Below are 26,542 nucleotides of genomic sequence, written 5' to 3' on the forward strand. Positions count from 1 at the left end.
ACTTAATTAGTTCTTATGCAAGTTTCAAATTCAGAACTTATTACCTTCTCGCCAACATTTTACCACACAACGTTGTCCCCAGCATAACAGGCTACAATGGGTCTTTTCACCTGTCTGTCTGCTCTTGCCAATCCATGCCTTTTAGTATATCTTTGTCAAACTGAGCAGCTCTAGCAGAAACAAAGAAATTCTTACTACCCCACGCACCGAGCTGTCATCACTATATCAATGGTTCTGAGCAGTTTTAGATTTCTATTCACTAATTAAAGCTTCATATTGAACCTGTGCTAATTTAAAAACCCAACAAATCAAGTATGAAAGAAACTGGCAGTAACTGGGTATTTACATGATGCAGATGCCTGCTGATGAATGTCTTTCAATACTTCTTTTCCCTCCTGCTTCTTTCAGCTGCAGAGTCAACAGCTGTGGGTACATGAAGCATTTATAACAATTCAAAATTCAGACATTAAATCCGGAGGTAACTTTTCCCCCCAGTCATAAACCCCATTTGTGTCTCTAGAATATGCTCTGTAGTGGTATGTACCTGGGGCTTGTTTCTATTCCTGAATTCCACTAACCTACAGCTACCTTTTATTATTATTGTATTACCATTATACCCACTATATGCATAAGAATATAATAATTTATAAATTTCTCTGGAGAATCTATGTGAAAGAACTTTGCACAAATAAATTCCAATGAAAGATTCAGTAATAAATTTGCACATCATCCTCAAGGAATTAAAACAACCCACAACACAAACCCAAAAGCTTTCTGTGAACATGCTGTGTTTTCCATTTTTCATTTCTAAACCAGAAATATTTAAGGTCTCATATGCTGTATGCAAAAAAGTGTTTTTCAGTACATTAAAGCTCAGTAACTTTTAATGAAGATACATTCTTTTCAGATCTTAGCAACAATATACACTTTTAATGTGTCATTATCAAGTCAATTTTGATTCAGACCAGCTCCTCCTAATTCAGACCAAGAAAAATATTCCATGGCTTTTGTTTTAAGTCCAATGGCAATAATTGCCTAAATTAGTAACTCTGGTCAGGAAATGCCTACATTCTCTAATGCACAAAGCAAAACAAAACCCCTAGTGAGAACTTGAAAGTAATGCTGGCCATAATAAACTGTAACAATTTCCATTGCCCAAAGAGAAAAATTTTAAAAGTACATAAGCAATATAAATATTAATAGTGATTTGGATCATAAAAATAACTTCAGAATGAGAGGGTTTATCTATATACAGAACATAAGCAAAATAACCACTAGTTACCATTTCTTTCTGCAATAGAACTCTATGTCTGACCGCTTATCTTGGAATATAGGCATCTGATTCTGATAAAACTACATTAAGTAAAGCATTAAGTAGCATTGAATGAAAATATGATGTATTTCATTAGAAAAACTGAACATAAAAATTTAAACCAAATTGTAAGTGTTACTGTCAGAAGGCTTATTAAAACTCAGGGTATTAACTGCTAGTTTTCAAAGGGCAATTCTACTCAGAGCTGCTGGAGTGTTCTAGCTAGAATAACACCCTACAATACACTAATAAATAACTCTAATTATACTCTACTGGAAAATTCTCTGGGACTCTTTTAAAGGTGTACCTAGAGAGTGTAAGTAAAATCAAACATACATATTAGGAGTTGATAAATTCTCAAGTGCTGAGCACCTTTTCATATGAATTACACCTCGCAGTAGCTAAAGATTCTTTTTTTGTAGCTCAATGATAATTGCAATGTGAATGAACTCAAAAGGTAATTCAGCTAAATTTACCATAAAATAAAAAATGTTTCTACAAAACTGTATGTATGTACTAACGCAAGACTACTGTTTGCCTTCAGACAGTCTTTCAGTTTTAGAATTTCAGATATTATTATTTTACATAAAAGAAGTGAGTAAAACTAGCCATCCAGTGGTCCAATTCATGATGATTTTTCCTGCATTTCAGATTTAAGGAGCAGGAAGCTTTCTCATCACATTACAGTTCTATAGGCAGACACAATATTACATTAAAAAAATACATTTTTCAAACCAGTCTCAAATTCAAATAATAAATAATTCAAACCAGTCTCATAATCAGGTCAACTGAATTCTTGTACCATAAATAACACAGAACTTAATTTGCAGTTGTAACCTTCTGGCTGTCAAAAAACTTTTTAAAAAACAAGTCTTTCAGAATTATAGAGTATCTGAAGAAACTGATTGTTCCCAGGAATTCCTAGGAATAGTTAGAAGGAATCTTTGGACATTTCTCAGTCCAACTCCCCAGCTCAAAGCAATGTCAGGTGGAGCAGGCTGCTCAAGACTCTGTCCAGTTGCATTTTTAATATGGCCAAGGATGGCGACTCTTCCACCCTTCTGGGCAGCCTATTCCAGTATTCAATCACTCTCATAGTAGAAAAAGTTTTCTTATTTTTAAGTTGAATTTCCCATATTTCAGTTTGTGCCCATTGTTTCTTTTCCTGTCACTGTATACCACTGCTGATAGTCTGGCTCATCTTCTTTACACCCTCCCCTCAGGTGATCATAAGATCTCTTCTTCATGCATCCCAGGATGCTGTTGGCTTTCTTTACTCCAAGGATGTATTGCTGGTTTGTGTTCAAATCTTTGCCCAAGAGGATGCCAGGACCTTTCCTGTAAAGTAGTTCTGTAGCTGGTCAGCTGTCATCCTATACAAGAGGATATTTCTCTCCAGGTACAGGTTTTTGCTTGTCCTTTTGTTGACCTTCATAAGATTCTTGCTGGCCCATTTCTCCCGAATGTCCAGGCCTCTCTGAAGAGCTGCACAGCTGTGTAGCTCTCCCAGTTTTGTACCATCTGCAAACTTGTTAAGGAATATATTAAACAATATTTGCCTCCTTACTTAAAGCTGGTGTGCACCACTAGTGACTGGACTTCTGCTGGACTTTGTGACACTGATCACAACCCTTTAAACCCAAGAATTCAGCCAGTTTTCAGTCCATCTCACTGGTCATTTCTAGCCCATACTTCATCAGCTTGTCCACGAGGATTGAAAATCTATTATATTCTCTGACTGTCCTCATGGAAGAAAAGATTTTTCTTATATTCAGTCTGAAACCCTTATTTTTCAATTAGATTCTGCTATTTCTTGTCTTCCCACAGTGCACCGCTATGAAAAGCCTGGCTTTAACTTCTTGAAAGTGGTCCAAGTCTCTTGCCATGTTGGTGGTCTTCTGCTGAACTTATTCCAGCTTCAGCATTCCTGCATGAGGAGTGAGAGGCAAAACAAATGCAGTTTTCTGGGCATGATTTAACAAGTTCTGAGCAGAAGGGATGATCTTTCATTCCCTGTGAGGAGCTACTGGCAGTGTTATGGCCAGGGAGGCTGCTGGCTGTCTCTGCTGCCAGGGCACTGCAGGCCCATGCCCAGCTCACTGCCCACCAGGGCCCTTTTTGGCAGAGCAGCTCCCCAGGCAGGCAGGGCCCATCCTGTGAGGCTGCCAGGGCTCATTCTGTCAGGGCCAGGGTCTGCTTTTGGCCCTGATGAATGTCACTGGGCTCCTGTTGACCCCTTCCTCCAGCCCATCTGGGTCGCCCTTAGTGGCAGCTTTGCACTGGAGCATATCAAGCAGTACATGCAGTTTAGTGTTATCTGAAAATAATACAAGAGTGCAAGCTGTCACCTCCTCTGGATCATGGACAGGTCTCACCTCAGCTTCCTGTAGGACTCCACTTGTTCTGGTAGATGATGATAAACTACCCACTACCTTCTGAGCCCCACCATCAGACCTGCTTTTTACTTATCTGATTGCCTACCAATCCAGACCATCATGTCCCAGCATGGGTGAAAAAATGCTATGGAAGACTACATAGAAGACTTTGCTAGAACTAAGGCAATTCTATCCACTGCTCTCCTCTTATTCACATCTAGACATTTTATAATAGAAAGCAGTCAGGCTGGTCAGATGTGAATTAACTTGGGTAAATCATAGCATCTTTGTTATCTGTAATGACTTTTTCCAACTGCCTTTCTTATTGTCATGTGAATAGAACCATCTTGCAAGTGTTCTCTCCAATATTTTCCCAAGAACCAAAGTGAAGTTAATTGACCTACAGTTCCTGGGATTGTCCTTTCTGGGTTTTTTTTTTTGGTGGGTGCAAGATCCTTCCGGTCATCAAAGATTTCCCAGTCTTCATGATCTTTCAAAGAAGACAGACAGCTCTTCCAGCATCTCATGATGCAGAGTATCTGGTTCCATGGACTTGTTTAGCTAACATTTGTCCAATGCTGCTTATGCTGTTTCAACAGCAGGCTGCTTCCAAAATAAAGCAGCAGGCATGCTCTCCCACCTGCTCATAGCTATGTGCTCCCACATCCTTCTGTATTCCACTGTTTGTGGTTCAGTGTTGAGTCATTTAACTGACCTGAGATGCAATAATGTTCTTTGAAATTTACTTTTTTAACAGATCAACAAGCTGATATGTTCAATCAAGGGGCCACAAGATCATAACATGTAATGCTATGAAAGTCACAAGAAATCATGAGAAGGAATAGGGGGAGAATTAAATACAAACTGTCTTCCATCAGCTTAAGAATCAGACACAGAATCTTCTCTGGAGTGTTTTCCTGAATCCAAACCACAGAAATCACAGAGCTGGAAACAGCTGTGTAGTTTCCTGCAAAGTTTAGATTACAATACATTTAGCACATTGTATTTGGAGACCCAGCACCTCCCATAAAGCCAGAAGATAGGAATAAATGTTGACTAATTTTCTGCTTTATTCCTCTAATAGGTGCTGAACATAACACAACTTCAGCTTGAAAACACTCTGTACTTCACAATACTAATCTAGAATAAACTAGTTTAGTAATTGCTCATTTATGTCATGACCTAAAAAAAATTCATCTGATAGATACTAGTATGAGGTGCTGTATGGCACAAATATAATAACACAATATAGGCAAACTTTAAAAAAATATTAAATATATAGTAAGAAAATATAAAATCTTTCGAAAGAAACATTTTTCCTCTTCACAATCCATGATTCAAGTAATGGATTTATAGAGATAAGCCTCACTGGGGAAAAAAAAAATAATCCATCCTCTGCCTCACACAGACTTTTCAAACACAGATTTTGCAGAACATATCTGCAATCAAAAAACGCAGGAGATGCGATTTTGAGAGGTAGGAGAATTGCAGATGACAAGGAACATGCTCAGCTGGAGTCTTCCTTCATCTTTAAAATGGCAGAAGCAACTTCAAGCCTCTTCTGATTATTGACAGAGCTGACATTAAACTTGAAGAGCCCCAGGCAGATGGTAAGGCATTATAGCTCATCACTAATATCTGAAGTACCACGCAGGAAGACCTTCTTTCCATTAGAGATCAACATATCTCACATTTACTTTAGATAAGAATATATGTGGCTGCACTTTATTGCAGAACGATTAAAATACTGCAAATTCAAACACTAGTTTATCTCCCTGTAACTTGTTTGAGAACTCTCAGTAGGACTTTCATTACTATGTAGACTGAACAGACATCAATGACCACTCACAAGCATTTGCCATGATAGCAGAAATACTTTAGTTATTTCCAGCCCTAAACTTTAATAATGTTTGGCTCTCCAATAAATTTCAGAGTTCATTATGGTCTGTTTTTCCTACTTCATCGTCAGTGAAAACTTCTAAGATAATGCTGTGCTCGTATCACTTATTTCCAAGGTGGTATTTCTTTCAAATATTTTTGGGAAAATAGATCAGTTGCAGTTTCTGTAACTTTTGTATATGGGACATTTGTTTCTAAATTGTATGAGAAATAACATAAATGCATTTGGATTGCTTAATATGAAAAGTCCTCTTCACATCAAAAAACCCCCTGTATATTTTCCCTAAGGAATAATAATTAAAAAAGACATTATTTACAAAAGTAGTGACTATTTTTTTTTCCTTTCCTGAAAGAATCAATCCTTATTTGCTGCTAGGATTAAATTTCATTATTTATTTTTCTTCAGTTGGCAGAAACTGTGTTTCTTCTTCACGGGTGCAAAATTTTTACAATGAACTAATTTTTATTTTTATTACATGTGTACGTAAATTCACACACTGATCACCTGGAGGTTTTTTGCTGTGTTTTGTTTTTTTTAATAAGTTTTCTGACCCTTAGGTTCAGACTCATTAGGAAAACCAAGATGGGTTTTCCATAATCTTGGCTTTTAATGAGAATTTAAACTATTTTCACTGCTAATTATTGCTTCACAGTTTCTCCATACAAACAAGAAAACCTGAATGCTCCTCTTTTACTTTAGTCTGTAAGTGCAACAAATGGCTCTGATCTCAATCAGAGCATTAAGAGCCAGAAATAGTTTAAAAAAGAAAATTTTTCCTTGGTCAAAATTTTTCTCAAATCAGAGACAGAAATTTAAGTGAGGAAAAAACCTCAATGCACCCAGTAGTCTGGTGGCAAAGGTTATTCTTGTCTGTGAGGACTCCTTACATTTTTAATATAGCCATTTTTTTTTTTTAAACTTCTTGTATAAATAAATCAGTGACATAATAAAAAGCGTTTCCATCCCCTAAGAGCATCACAGACACCTGGGATATAGGAGAGTTTTAAATCCTTGTTCTGATTCAGGACATGGACTTGAGCTTGTTTTTAAATGTTAAACAAATACTCCTCCATGACAAGGTTATTTAATTATTCTTGGATGATACTCCCTGCTTTAGTCTAAAACTCTGGCAAAGTGTATCTGAAAAGTAACTATATTTCATTTAGTGCCGAAAGTGGGGGGAAATCTTCAACATATTGAATTATTTCAACATGCAATATTGATTTCTAGATAATTCCATTACAGAAACACATCTTGGGTTGTTTTTATACTTCTTTTGAGATTAATAACAACTTCCTCTGTATACTGGATTTAATTTGTAAATGTAAACTACAGAGATTAAATTCTAGTACAGACCATAGTTCAAGATGTGTTTTGTATTTTTGTTACAAATAGATCCGCATAGTTTGAGATAACATTCCCCTAAGCACTGGAAAAAAAAAAAAGAAAAAGAAAAAGAAAAATAAGTAATCTTTGTGCTGGAATTTGAGAACAAACACTGTCCATGAGCTTTTAGTCTTGCAGCTCAGATAATGCTGAATTTAAGTTAAATATTTAACTACACAGAAAAAGATTTCTGTTTTCTCTGGAAAGTCTCTCACATGAAACACAAGCAGAGCTGTGGTTTCTAACTGTGCTTTTTTGGTCAAAACATTATGGTTGTACACAGAGTACAGATCACATCCTCCCAATTCCAAATAATTTCTAGCAGCTAAGCCATATGGAAAAAATAAACAAACAAACAAAAACAACAAACAAAACCCCCAACAAAGCAAACAAAAAACAAACCAAGGCAAAAAAAATGAAAATAAAACCAAACCAACCAAACAACCAAACCAAAAAACCCCAACCAAAGTAAAGTAAAAAACCAAGACCAAACAAAGTAAAAAGCAAAGTAAATGTTATGTTTTTCTGCTATAAATTTTCACAAAGAGCACTTTTGCCTCTCAGAGGTCTGGCATCAAGTAATAGAAGTCCTAGTCTACAGAACTGAGAATTAAAAGCTAAGTGACCTCACCTGACTCAGTGATTTGCAGAATTGTGAAAACTTTGAGCTTACTCAGTTCAAAATCCACCATCATGCTGACTGAAAAAGTAATTTATCTGGTTAATAATGTATTTCCATTATACCTGCCAGAAGCCTCCTACATTCATAGCAAAGCTTTGCACACATAAAGAAATTTACTCACTTCTAACTTGAACCAGAGTTGACTCATTTTGGCCACCAGATCTGAAACTAACACATAAGCTTCTGCTCTATTGAGAGATGAGCTGCTTTCTAAGTACTCCTACTCTTAGAGACATTTACAACCATGGGTAATAAAATTTAAACCATTCCAGTACAGAAAATGACACATAAGTAATACTGGAAAGAAATAAGACAATTGTACAAGTTGCAGGCAAGAAGAGTCACACTGAAAGCAAGCAGACAGATGAAGTAATTTAAAGGTGTATTATCTACCACATTGTTCCAGCGACTACCCCAACAAACCAAAATCTTATATAAAAGCTTAAATGTAGACAAATTTATAAAGCACGTAAGTTTACTTTGCAACATTTCTTCTAACAGATGATACTTCCCTTCAGGCTCACTGTTACCCAAACTGTTTCAATAAGCTGATCAACAAAATTTCTAGGTCCAATATGAAATGTCAAAATGGAAGTTTAGATGGGTAAGCAACTTTTGCAGTTGAGTGTTGTGTGTGTTCATGTAAAATAAATTTGAAATTTACTATCCATATGTAAAGGAATTAAAAATACTAGTGTGTATGTACACACTAGTAAAATGCAAATGCAGCAGTAATAAGAGAAAATGGATAGAAAAGTTTATGAAGAGGATTAAAAGTAACTATTTTAGACTAGATATTTAGGAATTCCTCCCATTATAAATGTTTTCAATACCATTTAGTTCTGGGAAATGGCAGATAAAGTCTTTCAGAAAAAACATTTCAGGTTTATTTTTCAATCAAAACAATTTCTCTAATGCTTTATGTAACATGCATGCAGAATATGCACAACAAAATCAGTCTTCTAAAGAAATTTTTTTGTATTCTTTAACATGGACAAGACCCTAATTTGATTATCACATCTACTGTCTAGGTGAGAGAAGTATCCATGGATTTAAGTCCCAGTAATGGGAACAGGATGGCTCTATTATTTTTTTTTTTAATCTTGACAAGGGTATAAAATAAGAGTTTGGACAATTTACATCCCAAGTACAACACTCAGCATCACAGCATTGGATTTAGATCAAGCTGCCACATCTGTAATATTGATGCCTAGGCTTCCTTTATAGTGAAGTCACTCACATTCCAATTTCACTTGCAGTCACTTGGATGCAAGAGCATCGCAAACAGACCTGAGTCTTTTTCGCAGTTACTGGGAAATCTCGACTGTTCCTATATCACAGAATTTATTGAGCTGAAACAGTGGGATTGTCTCCCTGTTCTATTCCACAATGCACCTGCACAAAGAGCTGTGTCAGCCCATCATGCCACAAGGACTGGGTTGAGTGATAAGGCTGTAATAAGCCAATGTTGCCATAAATGAGCAAAGAGTAAAAAAAAAATAAAATCAAGGAAGAGAAAAAGAAAACCTGAGGAGTGCATCTTGAGCCCACTTCTTCTTATGAGTTAATTTCTGTTTTCCTGTACCATGGCCTGTTTCTAGGGGTGAAAACTGTGCTAATTATCCTTTTCTATGGCATAGTTATAATCTTCACATAAAAGTGTATGCATAAAGTACTTTCCCGAGCTGTGAGAAAGCCAGGCTCACACCTCACACCTCTGCTTAAAAGGAACATCAAGACCATTTACTTAAATCACCATCAAAAGTCATACCCTTGATAATTAGTACACATGGATAAGTAGTTTTAGACCTTCCTGTCGCAGTGGTTTCAACGTGTATGAAATAATAAAATACTACTCTGTTGTGCCAGTTATTTCAGGATTGGTTTCAGTGAATACCACTGCTCCAAAAGCTAATGTCAACACAGCTATAAAGGATGGGACTGAAGTTCATTTTAGACAGTAACTTTTGTCTTGTTAGTAAGCAATAGCAGAAACCTACCAAAAAAACCCACCCCACTGAGTGAGACAGGGGTATCCTCTGAATACACATCCAGCCATTAGCGCCTGGGGATTAGGACCCAAGTTGTGTCTGCATGTTTATTCTTAAATATATTTTTCTTCACTATGTATTTCCTTCACCTGTAACAAACAGATGTTCAAATACCTTGTCTACCTCTTTTAGAGCTCGTGTACATGTGTTGCAACTCTAATACCCGCTAGCAAGCAAAGTGAAGCAGACTTTTATTGAAGCATTTATACAATGCACAAGTTTTATCTGAGAAGTAAAAATTTCAGAATAAATATATTCAAATTAAATAAACCAAATAAAATAAACATGAACAGAGTTAAGTATACAAGTGTAGCCTTCATGCTAGAGCAATCTCCTGTTCACCAGTGGATTAACTAAACATATGTTCCCAAGTATCTCACAAATTTGACAGCCATTAGAAAGCACTTGAGGAGACTCAGATGCAGGGTGTCTTGCCTCTAGTTTTACCTGTTTGTGCCTCACCTTCCACATCTGTCATATGTTCCTGCTTCAGGAATGTGCTGTAAACCTCAGCAAAGCACTGCCTATCACATAACTTTAAATTTAAATCCAGTGAAAACATTCGCACACATAAAACAGGCACTCAACTAAGTTGCTGCAGTAAGAGAGGCTTAGTCAGTGATGACAGTTTTGAAGCATGGGGCAGCGAATGACAAAGTTAACGCAAAACACTTAATTTGATCAAGTTACTTCAGAAGCATTTAAAATAAAACCCAGAATCACTTGAATTTCTTCACTTACACATTCCTGGTACTGAAAACAAACTTTAGAGTAAAAAAAAAATAATCTTTTTTTTTTCTTCGTTTTTCCTCTTTTTTTTCCCTTTTGCCGCTAGTGTCTAACCCCTTGTCAGAACGCTGGGCTGGGAGCAGCAAGGCGAGGTACCCTCCAGCCGGCTCCGCGGCCAAGCATCGGGCCAGGACTCCGGAACCGCCGTGCCGGGAGGCAGCAATTGCCGCCCGCGGATGAAGAGTGCGCGGCGGGAGGTGAAGACAGAGGGCGGGAACAGAAGGAGGGAAGCGAGGAGAACCGTGCCTATTAAAGAAGATGGAAACAACCCACCCCACTTCCCGGGGAGCTTGTAGCCACCGGCCTCGCCTCTGGGGCGGAGAAAGACCCGGGGGGCAGGCGGAGGGGAGGCGGGGGCAGGCGGAGGGGAGGCGGGGGCAGGCGGGCTGCGGGGCGGTGTCCCCAGAGGGGCCGTGCTCTGCCCCGGCGGCTATAAAGAAATGGAGGCGGCGGGGCGCGGCCTGGCGGCAGCATGACCGAAGTGAAGGTGGCGGTGCTGGGCGGCAGCGGAGCTGGAAAGTCGGGTAAGGCAGGGATGGGGGAGGTGGCTCCGATGTTTTGGTTTTTTGGTGGTTTTTTTCCCCTCTGATTTTTTTTTTTTTTTTTCTGGGGGGGGGGGAGGGGGGATGAAAGGAAGGTGGGAGCTCGCTAAACCTGGCATCTGTTTCCCTCCCGCAGCTCTGGCGGTCCGGTTTCTTACCCGGCGGTTCATCGGGGAGTACGCGTCCAATGCCGGTGAGAGCCGCGGGTTCGGGGAGGGCGGGTGGGGGGCCCGGTACCGGCTGGGGAAGGGAGGGAAGGGGTGCAGGGGGTGGGCATCGTGTGAGGTCTCCGGTCGGGGCCGGTTCCCCGGGGTGGTGAGAACCATCGGACGCTTCTTCGAGCCAGAAACTGGATAGAAAGGCAGTTTCACAGAACTTTGAGGGAAGATATGTTTTCGGTCGCTTATCAGCGAGAGTTCCTGATTAAGTGTAAGCTTTGAAGCCGGGAGAAGCCGAGGCAGGTATCTGTGGGGAGATCACTTAAAACTCCGGTAGTGCACTCCGGCAGTGGGGCTGGCGAGATGCTCGTCGCAAAGCAATTGGGAAGGGACTTGGGAATCGAAGATAACCGGGCTGAATGTGCGAAGCACGGGTAGATTATAGTAAGCTCTATCAGAGAGGAGATAAAGAAGAGAGGAAAGAAATAGACTGGAAGGAAAAAAAAAACCCAAACAAACCACAAACCCTAACCCCAACACCTGTTCTATTGAATGTCTCATCCTGAGCTCTAGTTGAGAGGTGAAACAGATTGTTTTATCAGGCACTGCTGGTTAATCAAAGCATAATGCAAAGCCCTCAGCTTTTGGAGGAATGCACTGATTAGATAGCTTTGTGGAAAGCATCACTGTGCTGAGGATATAACTTCTTATTCATGCCAGCACGAACATGCTGATCCTTTAGATGCTTTTAAGATCTTGGAAGATGGCAAAGCAGGACTTGAACTTTCACATCCAGGTTAAAGGTGCTGCTTAACTGATAAGCAAAAACCTTTGGGACTGTGCTGCTCCAGTTGATGGGGCTCTGGAAACCCCCAAAATTAACAAGGAGATTGCTGTCTACCTCACCTTCCTTGCTAAAGTGAAAACCTTTCTCCAAAAGCCTCTTTTTACAAAATTGAGAGTAGAGTTCTACGATCCATTAAAAAAACCATAAACAGTAATAAATAGCAGTACTAAGCAAATGGAATGTATTGCAATTAAATTACTCTGAACTAAAAGTTCTAGCTGTACCAATGTTGTCACTAAACACAGCCTGAAAAGACAGTTTGTGTCTCAGATGGTTTATCTAAGCCTAAGCTGTCACATGTAAGTTTTGTTGTACTCTCTGTGTTCCCTGTGTGTTCTAAGGCACCCACAATTAAAACCAGTTTTTTTCTAGTTTGACCTTCTGATATTGCAAGTATCAGAAATGGCATAACAGACTTCCTAGCACATTTTCATTTTGAAACAGGTGTTTGTTGGAAGGTAAGTTAAACTCTATTTCTTGATAGGAGGAAGGAGGAAAAAAAGTGGGAACAGGAGTGATAAAATGAAAGATCATGCTAGAACACTTCTAGTTGAGCCCAAGTATTAATTAAAATTTAGTTTTGATTATGGAAGCCATCAGGGGATGCAGATTTGATACCCTGGTATGATTGAGACTGACAGTTTGTCATCAAATGAACTGCTAAAACATCCATGGGGAATGCTTAAGGTGAACATGGTACTGAACTGAAATGCTCAGTTCCCTTATCTATGCCCTCGTTACACCCAGTTTGAAGTGTGCTTTCAGTAGTGCCAACACCAGTTTTTGTCACTGTAGTTCAGTCACTTTAAAGAACTGTGCTTAGACAGTTGGCCAGTGCCATGAACACAAGCTGGTTATGCTTGCTTAGAACAACCCACTGCTTTAAGTGGTAATGACTGTAAGTGCTGGAAGAGAGTCATAAATCAGATAACTGACACTGGAAACATTAAGCTCTAGTCTAAGGACATGAGCCTCTAAATACTATTGAGTTAATGCTGCCTAGCACAAGAACTCTTAAATCAACAGATTTCATAGCAAAAAACATTATTACTAAATAATGACTTTGTAAAGAATCAATCTACACATAGGCTGTCTTACTGCTTTCATAATCCTGAACCCTTGTAGCAAGCTGAGCAGAATTTAGGTGGGTCTGAGCATTTTGCATCTCCTTTACCTTAATTTTCAGAGGAAAAATGGGTTCTAAAAGTTTTTGTTGCACCAACATTTTCTTAGGTACACTACAGTGAAGTGATATTGGTCAGCCTAAGGGGCTGCAGCAGCTCAGATGTTGAAAATGATATAGGTTTGTTTCCAGTGTGTATCAAAAAAACCCAAACCCCACAACCCAAACAAACACCAAACCCCCCCAAAAGAAACAATAGCCAGGGAACTAAATGTATCCTAAGTGCTGGCAGATCTCATCTTTGTCACTTTTTCTTTTGGCTGCCCTCACCAGTCTCTCTCATGCTGATATTCTTTAAATGCTATTTATCTTTTTAGAATGCATCTATACAAAACACTTGTGCCTGGATGGGAGGCAGATACACTTGGAAATTTATGACCCCTGTTCACAGGTAAGAATTTTAGGGGGCACACAAAAGCTGTTCCTCAATCTATCTCATGATAGAAAACGTCAGGAGCTTGCAACCTTTCTCTCTGGTTTTTGGAATTTGTTCCTGGGTTGTTTTGTGTTTTTTAATGACTAAAATTTTATAGTTACAATAGCTCAGAACTGCTGAGTACTTTGCCACTTAAGGGAAGAAGCCCTTTATTACTTGCCTTTTCTCTAAATGCTGTTGCATTTTTGGAGTGTTACTAACAGAAGTAATTTTTCCTACTTCTGCATTATACAGGTACAGAGATAAGTTACAGGATTATGTGTAGTTTTCTCAAATGCCCTAAAAAGATCAAATTTGTTTCCTAAAGCAAGCAGTTTATTTATTAAATGTCTCCAGAAGTGGGAAAGTAGCTAGGCCTGGATGTAAGAGCTGATTTCACAGAGAAGAATCAAGGAAGGCTATAATGCAGGCTTGTATGTGTTGACTGCTGAACTTTGATCAAAATAAACCACTTTGTAATAAAGCTTTTTTGTATATATTTCTTTCGTGCTATTACAGGGAGAGAGAAACTTTGGTTTCTGTGATAACACATGCAGACTTAGGTAGCTCTACCTTGACCTTAACAGCATTTGCTTGCCACGTTCCTTTTTGGGAAGTGAATCTGCCTCTTTTCAACTATGACAATGAATGCTAAAGCCAAAGCACTGAAAATCTGACTCAGACATCAGCTAAAGGGCTTAAAGTGAGTGCTTAAAAAGAACCACCCAACAAACCAGCCTTCCTAGAGACAAGTTTCTCCCAGGGCGATAGGGACCTCAAAGTGTGCTGTGGTTCTGTGGACTTCTTTCTGCCTACCTCAGACCTCTTTCCTAAACCCACCTGAAGCTTCCACTTACTGTCATATCAAGTCCTGTGGCATGTGAACAACTCTATTAAGATACTTAAAACATTGGGAGTAGCAGCTCACTAAGGTGAAGTAGATGATACTACATTATGGTTGGAGACTTTGCTACAGTTTGGGCACCTTTTAAGTAGACCAGAGCCTGGTTGTGGTAAGGGCAGCTCCTGTTTCGAGCAGTCATTAAACTCTCTTGTCCCAGTTCTTCCTTAGGAACAAGGCCTCATTTTAGCTGTTGGCTGCCTTCTGATGTTCTCTCATGACTTCTTCCATGCCTTCAGAGGAGTAGGCAGCAAGTAGTAGTGTTGAGATTTTATCTGTTAAAATAGGTGATTCTAGAAAGAGAGGAATGGGGAATGGAGGAGGAGGTGGTCCTGTATCATGTGGGAGTTACAGAAAAGCAGATTCTGAAAAGTCCCAATTTTTGTTTCTGCTTCCTGAAAAGTTGCTCTCTGAGGCATCAGGTGGTGGATCCTGTTCTGCAACACTCACTAGCTCATCACAGTTTTATAAAGGGAAAATCCTGCTTAACTAACTTAATTTCTTTATGACTGGGCCACCGGTCTAGTTGGTGAAGGGAAGCTAACAGATGTTGGGTTTTGGTTTTTTTTTTTTTTTTTAAATTTTAGCAAAGCTTTTGGTACTGTTTCTCACAGTATCCTTCTGGTTAAAATGTCCAGCATATAGCTAGACAAGTCCATAATAGGTTGTGTGAACAATTTGCTGATGGCTCAGACTAAAGAGTTATAGTAAATGGGGTTACATTGGCCTAGCAGCCAGTGACCAGTGGTGTTCCCCAGGGCTCAATTTTGATGCAATTTTTAATGCTTCTATAAACGAAGTGGACACAGGTATAAAATGTACATTAACCAAGTTTGCAAGTTATACTAAACTAGGAGGAGCTGTGGATTCTTTCAAGGGTAGAGTGAGGCTTTAAAGAGAGATCTCCATAGGGTAGAGAGCTGGGTAATCACCAGTCTTATGTAATTTAGCAAGAGTAAGTGCCAGATTACCCATCTGGAATGGGTTAGTCCTGGTTATACATACAAAATGGGTGATGAGAGATTGGAGAGCAGCCCTGTGAAAAAATATCTGTGGGTGTGAGTTCAGAGCAAGTTGAATGTGAGTCAACAGTGTGCTCTGGCAGCCAAAAGGTGCCTCATTATAAGAACATCAAACAGTTGGAGTATTTCCAGAGGAGAATGATGACCAACATAGTGAAGGGCCTCTAGGGCAAGACTTATGATGAGTGGCAGAGGTCACTTGGCTTGCTCAGCTTGCAGAAGGCTGAGGTGACCCCATTGTAGTCTACAACTTCCTCAAGGGAAGTATCAGAGGAGAAATTGCTGATCTTTGGAGAATATTGACAGGATATGAGGTAATGGAATGAATCTACATCATCAGAATTCCAGATTGAACCTTAGGAAAAGGTTCTTCACAGAGAGCATTATGAGTCAGTGGAACAGGCTCTGCAGAGAAGTGGTCACAGCAGCAAGCCAGCCAGAGTTTTAAGGAGCATCAAGATGATGCTTTTAGTCTGATAATTCACTTTTCAGTAGTCCTGCAAGGAGCAGACAGTTGGACTTAATGATCCTTATGGGTTCCTTCCAACAACAGATACTCTATGAGCCATCTGGGAAGCAGCTTGACACACAAGTCATCTTTCTTGTCCCTAAACATGCTGCAGTCACTGCCGTTTTAAAAGCTTTTGTATTAAAGATAGTGAAATAGTGCTGAAACCTGTTTCATCTTTTCTTTCTCATGCATCCCCTTTTGATGCCAGTTACCAACCCTGATGGTGGGTTGCTGCCTTCATAGTTCAGCTCTTTATGATGCTACAATGCTACCCTGATGCTGAGCTAATCAAGGCAACCAGGGTAAAATGTTTGTGCAGGCAATATACATTCCAAGGGTCAAAACAGTAAACTAGTGAGGGAACAATTTAAACAGTCCTCAAATTACTATCTACGATAGCTTTTACACAGATCTAGAGTTGGTTTTATTTATATTTTTTTGTCAGCTTCCAGTGTTATCTTGGGTTACATAGTCTTGCTCGCTCCTGCCAAATCAGCTGCAGGATAAGCTAATATAAAACAGTTTTGAAATTATGTTCTTAATTGGAGAATTTGCAGCTGTTGCTTTCTAGAAATCAAGACGTGGCACTTCCTTGAGGTGCAGAGGCTCAAGGACTGGTACAACCACATTATCACTTGTGTTGTTTTCAGTTTCACTAAAGTTAACTGCAGCTTGAAAGGAGATTATTTAGATTATTTTTTTTTCCCTAACCTGGTAGAAATTTATCCTGTTCCAGATTTGAACGATGCAAGGAAGCAGAAGAAATGAGTGGGAACAAAGACTTTTAAACAAATTAAGCTCACTGCAGTCAGGATATTAGGAACATGTAAAACAGAACTGTAACCAGGAACGGCACAAATAGGGATGGCCTAGACCTATTAATATCTTTTGCAAGAAAAGATAGAGCATTCTCACATTCACAGTGACAAAGAAAATGCTCTGAAGTGACAACAGTAACATTCTTTTTTCATGTGAATTTGAACTTCTTTCAGCCACAGCGGGGGAAGCTCTCCCTCACAGATGAGCTCCACTGGGCTGATGGATTTATCATTGTTTATGACATCAGTGACAGAGCATCATTTGCATTTGCAAAAGCACTGCTGTACAGGATCCGAGAGTCTCACATAGGAGCTTGTAAAAAGTAAGTGGTGTTATTTTTTTTGTTTCCCTCAGCAAACGTACAAAAATGAATGCTGAGAACATTTCAGTAAGTATCCTACTAGCAATGAAACGCAAGCAGCATCCTAGTGGCATAACACAACACCAACAATAAAGTGTATGAAAGTAAACTTAATTGCAAATTTCAGTCTATTTCTCTGTATCCAAAGCTAAGTACATCAGGATTTTTGTTCTTGCATCTTGCAGCACTACTGTGTAAATAATTGCCATAAATCTGTTGTGATTTACCTGTTGTGATATGCCAGCGTAAAAAGCTGGCATAGTCAGTCTATAGTTTCACCCCCCCACTTCACTGCGAATAGAGATGCACTAGTGGAGGGGTTGAGGAAAGCCTTTCCCATTAGTTTGATAAACTAACACCATGAGGGTCTCCTAATCTGCCTCTAGCAGTCACCACTACATTCTTTGTGGACGTGGCTGACCTTACCGTAAGGAACAAACTACTTTCAAAAAGAATGACCAAAATTGCAAGTCTGAGTTGACATGGTGGTGTGTGTTCCTGCATCAGTCAGGTGAGATGCTTTCTAAACAAATGAGTGAAATCCTTTACTTGTACCAGAACTGGAGTTAAAAAAACCAAAAAAACCCAAAAAGCAAAACCAAAAAAACCCAAAAACCAAAAAAACCCCAAAAAACCCCCACAAACAGAAAAACCAGTTTTCTGTCTGTTCTACTGCTGACCTTTCTTAATTAAGGTATCTCTGGAATCAGTAAGTTTTGGCTATTCTAACATCTGTTCTCTAATTTGAACCTTTTTTATTTCAGAATGGTCGAGTCATCAATATTTTTGGTTGGTAATAAACAGGATTTATGCCACATGAGGGAAGTTGGCTGGGATGAAGGACAAAAGCTGGCAATGGACAACAAGTGCCAATTCAGTGAACTGTCTGCAGCAGAACATTATCAGGAAGTTGTGACAATGTTCACAAAAGTCCTCAGGAATATCACCTCAAATTTCAAAGCAAAGGAAAAGAGGCGACCCAGTGGATCAAAGTCAATGGCCAAGTTAATCAACAATGTGTTTGGAAAGAGAAGGAAATCTGTGTAAAAGATGGTTAGTCTTCAAGTAGGAATGTGCTGAAATAATGGAGCACAGGCAGCTCTTGGGATTCAGACAGTTTCTTCCAAGGGTCAGTGTCTGGAGGAGTAAGATAGCAGAAACCAACAGTGGAAGATAAGTATGGTCAAGTGGACAAGGTCTAAACCTGCAAGACCTGGCCTTCTATTTCCAGTTCTACCACAGATTTACTGTGTTATGGCTACGTCACTTAAAATCTGAAGATACTCCTCTCACCCTAAGTCTTAAAAAGTTCCTTAGAGGAGATTTAGTCTGTATTTATTCAACAGCAATATGGTTCTGGATAGAACTTCTAGGTTTTATTGAAGCATGAGCAGTTATTTCCAGTAAAATCAGCCTTGCTGGTCAAAATCATACTTCAGAATTGGGAGAAGCAGTTGGTCTTTAGGCAAGAACTAAAGAAAAGTTAAATACTGCTGCTCTACATGATAATGTATTTGTATATAACTCAAGGAAGGATAGCTCAGATCCTTGTGTGCCTGAAGGTGCCTAACACCTTCTGAAATTCATAAAAATTAAATGCTTAGACACCAAATCTGTGAAAGGTATTTACTTGCAAACCTGCCTTGCAGAGGCAGCAGAAGAGCAGATAAACGAAGCAGTATTGTCTCCTGTTTTAGGATTATTTTTTTTTCCTTTTTTGAGTGATGAAAGAAAGTAGAGAAGGCTGAGGAAGGTGGGAACTAAAATGTTAGTGAAATGTTAGTCGATGAGCACTGGGCTGTTTTGGAAAGGTCATTGTAGAGTGAAATAATTTTATGGCTAGGGCCAGTGTAACATATCAGGCAGATCCCTTTCACTGAGCAGTTTTAGGGGCTGTAACAAAGTTTTCTTACCTGTGAGGTGGATGTGCCTGTTCAGTTCTAGATGGTAGCAGGACCTTGAAAAACAAAACACATAGACTGGTGAAAAACACAAGTTCTTTAGGATTTCTGCCTGGATTTGAAGGTCAGCCTGCTAGTTAGACCTGTGCTTCAAAGGACAGTGTTTTTCCTAAGGACCAATGTCATTACAACTAGTCATTAGTGTGGTATTGAAATGCCATTTTAGAGAGCACTAAGGCATATGTTATGCACTTCTAAGCGTGAATATTAAACATCAGATGGGTTTAACTGAGTTGTCAATTCAGAGCTCTTGCTGTAGACTTAACTAAATAAGAGCTTAGCCCGGTATATTTGACAGTGCTGTGCTTACACAGGAGTTATGAAAGGGAAATGATGTGGAGTTACTGCTTCCTACTCATTCCAGAGGACACTAAGATTCAGTCTTTGTAAGCTGCTGAGTTGAAGCCTACCTCTGCTCTGAAGTTTTACCTGCATTGAAACTAGTAAAATTACTTTTCTCTGGCACAGCAGAATACTTATTTTCAGATCCCGCATAAGATAACATGAGGAAAAAAAGCTGTATAATCTTAGCATTACTGTTTACTCTAGTAAATAAAACTAAAGCCCATTTTAATAAGTGTTGACCAAAGATCACTTCCTTTTTTTAAAGGAAAATACACAATATATATTTCACTTGTTTGAAGACTACAGTTATTGGAATATTGTTCTCAATGCTGACAACCACAGTGTTCCTTTATTTCTGATTTCTGTACAGGTGCTTCTCTGCCATATTAGAAGCAGTGTATTCAATTGTATTGCCAAAATCTATGAGGCTGAACTTGAAGACTACAGCTTTCCAGCACACACAGAGTTCCAGATCTACTAAGAGACTGTTGATTTGTCATGTAGCTATATCTCCCAAGTTCTAGCACTGGCAGATGAGAGACCTCTTACCTGTATTTACTGCTATGGTATTAAATAAACTGGATATAAGATGGATGTTTTAATGTTTTTTGGTTTTCCTTTACTGTAATATAATGCTACAGACTTTTTGTTTTGACTAACAACAGTGAAGCAACATACAGATTCAGAATTCAAATTAGAAAATAATAATCTGGGCATCAGAGACTTGCACAAAAGAGCCTCTGTTTCCTGTATGCAACAAAGCTTTTATGTACAGTGAACATAGCAAACTTTTTTAAAAGACTCTATACTTTAAAAATCTGTCAAGAGAGCAACAGAGAAGACAATTAGTTTTTATTTGCTGATACTAATGGGAATACGGACTTTCAGATAGGTGGAATCTCCCATATACCCCACAGTTTTCATTCCCTTTTTGTCCAGATGGGCTCAGTATTGCAACAGAGTTGCTGTCTTCAAGCCTTTGTGCTGGATTGCACTGAAAAACAGCTGAAACAGCTGTAGGATGTGTTTAGACATAAGTATACTAAAGGGCCTTATTTAGACCTAGTTTGATCTCTGGATCAGGATTGTACTTGTCTTTTATTGCTGCAAAGTGCAGAATTTGGGAAGGAATTCAGTTTTAAAGCAGATACACATGCTCCCTTTCCATGTTTACTTTATTAGTATCTTTTTAAAGTTAAGGTCTTTTAAAGAAAAATAAGACCTTTAAAAGACATACATATCACTAAATGTTCTTGGAGTTATAACAGTGAAGGTAAAATGTTGCTGGCTCAGCCACATTTGGAAATGCAAGCAAGAACTCTGCCTGAATAACAAGTAAATGATGTTTATGCTCACCTTTGACAGTGAGAACACCTAGAGCATTTTGAACTCTCTTGAAGAAAATGGAAATGTATCTATTTGAATTGCCCATCCTTTTTCACCAAAAGATTTTGAAATTGCCATACAAGAGTTAAAAGTTTCTTGCTGTCATGTCTAGAAGGCCTTGTTTATATGAACTTAATAGTTTTAGTAAAATTTTGCCTGAGAAAGGCACTAAAAAAATTATGTTCTTTCTCCCTGTCTTCAACATTGTTTTTTTGGTTTTGTGGTTTTGTTTTTCTAACTTTAGAAATGGTAACATAAAAGCAAAGAGATTCTACTGAAGTGTAAAGGTAATAGCCCCTGGCTCCCAAATGCTGTGTCTCAGAGAGCTTTCAGGTGTTTTTTGAAGCTCTTTCTCTAGTTTTTGAAGTAAACAATCAAGACAAAAACAACCTCAATTGGATGTTTTTCTGTAATTTCTCTACGCATTGAAATCTTTCTAAATCCCATGATAGTCACTTTCAGAACAGGGCAGAGGAGAAGATGTCACAGAAAAACTCTGTGATACTACTGGAAGAAGGAATAATTAAGTGCAATATTGAGTAGACCAGCCACACATACTTTTTCTTCTAATATATTTAAATCAGGATAATGATGAAAAACCTGAATCCCAAGTCTGATGCTGTATGAAGACCAAAGTAACTACCATAGGTTTTTTTAGCCCATTGCTAGAAACTGATTTTGAAAGTGATGAAATAGGGTGGACATTTCAGTGCAAAGACTTTGTGAGTCATGCGGGGACAGTCCTGTTCTTTCCTTTCTGTCTGTCTGACTACACTGCATCTGATGGTGCCCCAGTAGGTTCTTGAAGATGTCTGATCTTGGCATTCTGTCTATTCAGGACAGAGAGAGGGATGGATGCTGTAGCTATTGGCCTGAACAGGTGTGATGCTCTCACTGACAGATAGATCCAGATCACTTAATGGTATTTTCAGAGCACACACTTGTAAAGAGGACTATAAATACCACTCAAAGCAAAACTAAAATGCAGAAAAATAATTAGGTGTGTATGCTAACTTCCCAGCAAAAGAAGTTAGAGCAAGTACTTTAGATTAATGACGTTTTTATACAGTTCAACCATGCTCATAGATACAGGAGCAGACTCCATCTCTGATGAATATGCTCGAAAGAAATCTTTGCTTGTCCCCTCTGAAGCAGGAAATACTTAAAAAAAAGACACAGACTACCAGACTACTATAACAATCCTGAACAATGTTAAACTGTACTCTGTATTAAGAAAAAACAAGTCCTCTACCTCCTTAAACCTGTCCAGAGGCAGACAGACCGCTTTCATTGCCGTCACCTGCCCATGGAGGAAAAACACAAGGGGATGCCAAATTTTAAGGTGTTGTTTAGACAGTTTGGAAAGCAAATTCATTTACATCCCAAAATGTCAGTCTGGGCACCAAACTGTAAACTCCTTCTGTTTTAAAATTTGGGGTTGACTTTTCCATAAAAAAAGGCATTGCTATGAAGGCCTATTTGGCTTGTTTTAATTGATGCTATGCGAGACAGGCAGGCTATTCTGGGTAGGAAGTTATTTTTAAACAGACATTACTCTTTTCAAGAAGCAGACTGTAAGCTTCTGTCTTCTTTTAATTGCTTTACAAAGTAAATTGAGTCCCTCTGGTTATATAATTAATATCTACGTTTGGCCCTATGTACTTGACATGACTTGAGCCATTTACTGCCACATTCATTTTTTAAGGCTGTCTAGGAATTCAGATACCCATTTGATTCCTGCTGAGCTCTGTAAAACATCCAGAGTTTTTCCAACTGAGGATTCTAACAGTACAAAGAAATATGTACCAGAAATGAGACAAGTGGAGAAGAGAGCTGTTATCATGGGGCTTAAGCCAAATGATCTTAGCGGGTCTGTCCTCTCATAAAATCTTTTGTTCTCATTCAGCAGCAAAATGACTTTACGTCTAGATTACAAAATGTATTTTTCTACTTGAAGTAAATATAAAGGAAAGTTGCAATTAAAATATCTGACCTTAAAATTACAGAAATTTTGGTATCTGGGGAGGATTTCCTTTTTAATAGACTCAGCTTTTAAAAGGAGCTTCACACAGGGTTTTGTTGTGATTTAGGGCGTGTGGTTTTGGTTTGGCTTTAGGGAGGGGAGGGGGGGTTGCTACTCTATTGTTTCGTTGTTCTGTTTTTGTTTTTTTTTTTTTTTTTCAATAGCATTTTCGAACTTTAAGGACGAGTTTCCTCCTAGAAAAAAATACTACTTGAAAGATGTTGGGAGCCTCTGAAAGTTTTCCAGCCTTTTGCTGAGCTGCTTTTCTGAGATGAAGGCGCCGCGTTCCGAGGAGACTCCCGGCAGCTTTGCTGCTTCCCAGCGCTCCCTCTCGTGGCTTTTTGCTCACACTTCACCCTCCTCGGTGAGCGATGATTCCTCCTTAGCTTCCCTTCAGGTTGAAATATCGATGCTAATAAACCCAAGGACGCTGATCATGAAGTACAGGTAAAACTGCTCCTGCTCCTCCTCCTCCTCCTCCTCCCTTCCACTACTATAAAATTCTGCTATCGATTATGCCGAGCTTAACAATATGACATTTTGGGGGCTTCATTTGACACTACCCTTGCAAGTAAAACTGCAATGTTGATAAGGTTTTTTTTTCTCCTGACTGACATGTCTGAGCTCAGCTGTTTCACCAAAAGAAAGTCAGCTATCTTGTCTAAGAAGCTGAAAGGTTTCCTGTTTACATACCATCCCTGCATATTAATATCCTCAGGAAGGACTTGGAAGCTTCCATCATGTTCCCAGCTACACCTGATAAGACATCTGACCTCCACCTTGTCTCTCTCCAGCTTCCTGAGGGTATTATCCCCAGAACATGACAGGGAGACACAGCAGGGAGCTAAGGCAGAGGTAGGCAAGAGTGTTCCTTCTCTTATCTGTGAGCTGTAGTACAGATACAGTGCTTCAAATTTAAATAAGAAGGGTCACTTACTGGAAAGACTGCAAGGTTGGATTCACCTGGTCCAAGGTGGAAGTCTTCTAGAGTCTCATCTCAGTCAGATGTCTTTCTACTGAAGAATTTAAGGCATAAAACTCTCCACCAACTCTGAAGTTAATTAGAGTTGGAGATCTCTAGACTTTGGTAAGATGAATTATATTCAAAATATGGTGTCTTGGGCCCTTTGCTAGTTATTTTGCCCTTCATCTTCAGCCCTACAGAGCCCATCTGTCCTACTTCATAAAGTCAATTGAGTTCCTATGGTTAGACAATTAACATCTAACTTGAGATAACCACTGGGTCATTTAATGCTAAATTTCTTTCATGTGATTGATCAGGATGCTGGATTATATTTGATCCCTGATGAACTTCATGAAACACCTTGAAATCCAGCTGCCACACGTTAAATTAATGGATGAACTGGAAATGAAGCCGAGGATAAGTTAACTGAGTACTGCCACAGATTGCTTCTAAGCTAGCTCATTAAAAACTAACTAGCAGATCTTGATGCTTCACTGCAGTCTGCAGCACAGCTGCATTTTAAATGCTTGCCTGTGGTAACTCTAGAGGCCTAAGATGGTGCAAAAAGTTAAATCAGGTCTATGGACTCCCAAGCTAGTGATTCAACTAATCGGTTGTTTTCTGACTTGGAAAATATGTTTCAACAATTTGTGTGTGAGCAGATACTCGCTCACATTGTGACTCTGATAGCAATTACCAGCCATATGGAATAAACCAAGCTCATTACTTGCAAATGGACAGCATAAAAAACTCTGCATCATTTATGCCTTGATCTGCCATTGGATGTCTTCCTCTTCGCAACTGGAAACACTTTGCACCAAATGGCTCTAACCTTAAAATATTTCATTAAGCAGGCAGTTTAACTAAACAACCAAGTTGTTCAGTGAGCTATTTCCTTTAGAACACTGACGTGAGGCCAGAGTCACACGAGTTTCTCATCACAACTCCAGCTATTACGGAACTACAGGATCCAAACAACAGTATGAGAAGTCCAGAAGTATGCCTGTTGCTGATGGCCCAGATGACTGCTGCTATGGCATAAATTCAGCAGCTGAATTGTAAACGCTTTTCCCTCACTGAGAGCGCTCATCTGATAATCTGCATTATTATTCTGAGGCTTTTTTCATAAATCTTGGGGGAAAAAATAATTTTGAATCTTTACTTTCTCTGAAATTTGGCTTGATGTTTACTTACAGGTTCAGAAGTTCCTAGTGGGAGAATGTACTGACAGGGAAGTTCAGAAAGGTTCAGTGGGTATCGAGGCTTAAATCTTATTTTAACTGTTTTTCCCCACTTATGGAAATAAACTGGAAAGATAGGACATAAATAGTTTCACAGTTTTTTCCATATGAGGTATCACCAGGGTAGCAAGTTTTACTTTGTCACAAGATGGCTTCATACAAAACCCCTAATTTAAACACAATGCTCCACTACAATAATGGATTATTAGAAATGTGTCTTGCTGGCATAGAGCTAGGCCTCATTCTTCAAATTCTCTGCATGAGAATGCCCTCTGCATGAGCTTTCCTACTTATTAACAAGTCACATAGGTAAAGCTACTTGTGTATAAGGGTTCTTATGATTGCTGGGCTGATCTAAATGGATGCACAATTATATGATTAAATACAACAACATTTTTTACTAACTACATATAATTGTGGCTGTCACTCAGAATTCAATTGCATTAGATGATTCAATAAATGACTGAGGTTGTCTGGGATCTATCCTATACAGACCTCAGGGAATACTGCAAATACTGATCTAAATCACACAACTTATCTTAGAAGCAAACTGAAAAGCTTTACAAAGGACCTAATCTATACTCATCTTTTACTCTGTTTAAAATCTCCTGGTTGCTTGCATTGCATTTTTGATCATTAATGCAGATTTACAAGGAACAATTATTGCAGGTAGGTGTTTCTCCCGCTAAGTGTCCAGGGAGTGTTCAGTGTAGCCTAAATTAAAAACAACCAACAAAACAACAAAACCCAACCAAACAAAAAACAAAAAACCAAACAAAAAAAACAAACCAAAACACACAAACAAAAGAACCAAACCCCCCAGAAACCCATAAAAAACCCCTGCCAGTATATACAAGGGTATCTGCCCTGAATGGTCCAATCTGGCTTCACAAGAGTTAAACTAATTTTTTACCCATGTAATCACTGAGCAGTGCCTCCAAAGATTTCTTCCATACTGGTAGCTCTTTTAGGAGCCCCACCAGCTGTTACTCTTTCTTCATTCTTTTATTTCCTTCTCCATCCAGCTTCAGCCTCTGGATCTTGTTACACAGCACCAGTGCAGTGCAGTTTATTATCCTGGTCTGATCTATTTTTAACATAATGCAGATGCATGTCTGGGGAAGCAAGGGGTGTGGGAGAAACTTTTCCCTCTCTCTTCCCTTATGCACACACAAATGCAGATGTGATAAATCTGTTCTGGTATTGGAAATTTGTGATAGTGTATTTAAATACAGGTAGACTCAAACCCAAGGTCAAAATATATACAACACTTTAAATAAGTATATTATAAATATGGATATAAGGACTTCTCAGGCACATGTCACAGGATGAATAGATAGCATAGAACTGAACTCCTGCTTTTCCACT

General features: G+C 39.0%; 1 protein-coding gene across 1 annotated transcript; it reads left to right on the plus strand.

The window, feature by feature from the left end:
- Positions 1-10,923: 10,923 nt before the first annotated feature.
- On the plus strand, positions 10,924-20,154 carry RERGL (RERG like). Its single transcript, XM_030456196.1, has 5 exons — positions 10,924-11,019; positions 11,174-11,230; positions 13,543-13,616; positions 17,067-17,215; positions 18,019-20,154. The coding sequence occupies exons 1-5, from the start codon at positions 10,968-10,970 to the stop codon at positions 18,299-18,301; spliced, it is 615 nt and encodes a 204-aa protein (XP_030312056.1). The 5' UTR covers positions 10,924-10,967; the 3' UTR covers positions 18,302-20,154.
- Positions 20,155-26,542: the final 6,388 nt, after the last annotated feature.

This window comes from Calypte anna, chromosome 1, assembly GCF_003957555.1.
Source record: "Calypte anna isolate BGI_N300 chromosome 1, bCalAnn1_v1.p, whole genome shotgun sequence".
NCBI lineage: Eukaryota > Metazoa > Chordata > Aves > Apodiformes > Trochilidae > Calypte > Calypte anna.

Bases quoted from the DNA above. Each gene is read 5' to 3' on its own strand.
- RERGL (XM_030456196.1), top strand. From the start codon at position 10,968: ATGACCGAAGTGAAGGTGGCGGTGCTGGGCGGCAGCGGAGCTGGAAAG. The intron at 13,617-17,066 runs GTAAGAATTTTA...AACTTCTTTCAG, and splicing joins TTTATGACCCCTGTTCACAG to CCACAGCGGGGGAAGCTCTC. The intron at 17,216-18,018 runs GTAAGTGGTGTT...TTTTTATTTCAG, and splicing joins CACATAGGAGCTTGTAAAAA to AATGGTCGAGTCATCAATAT.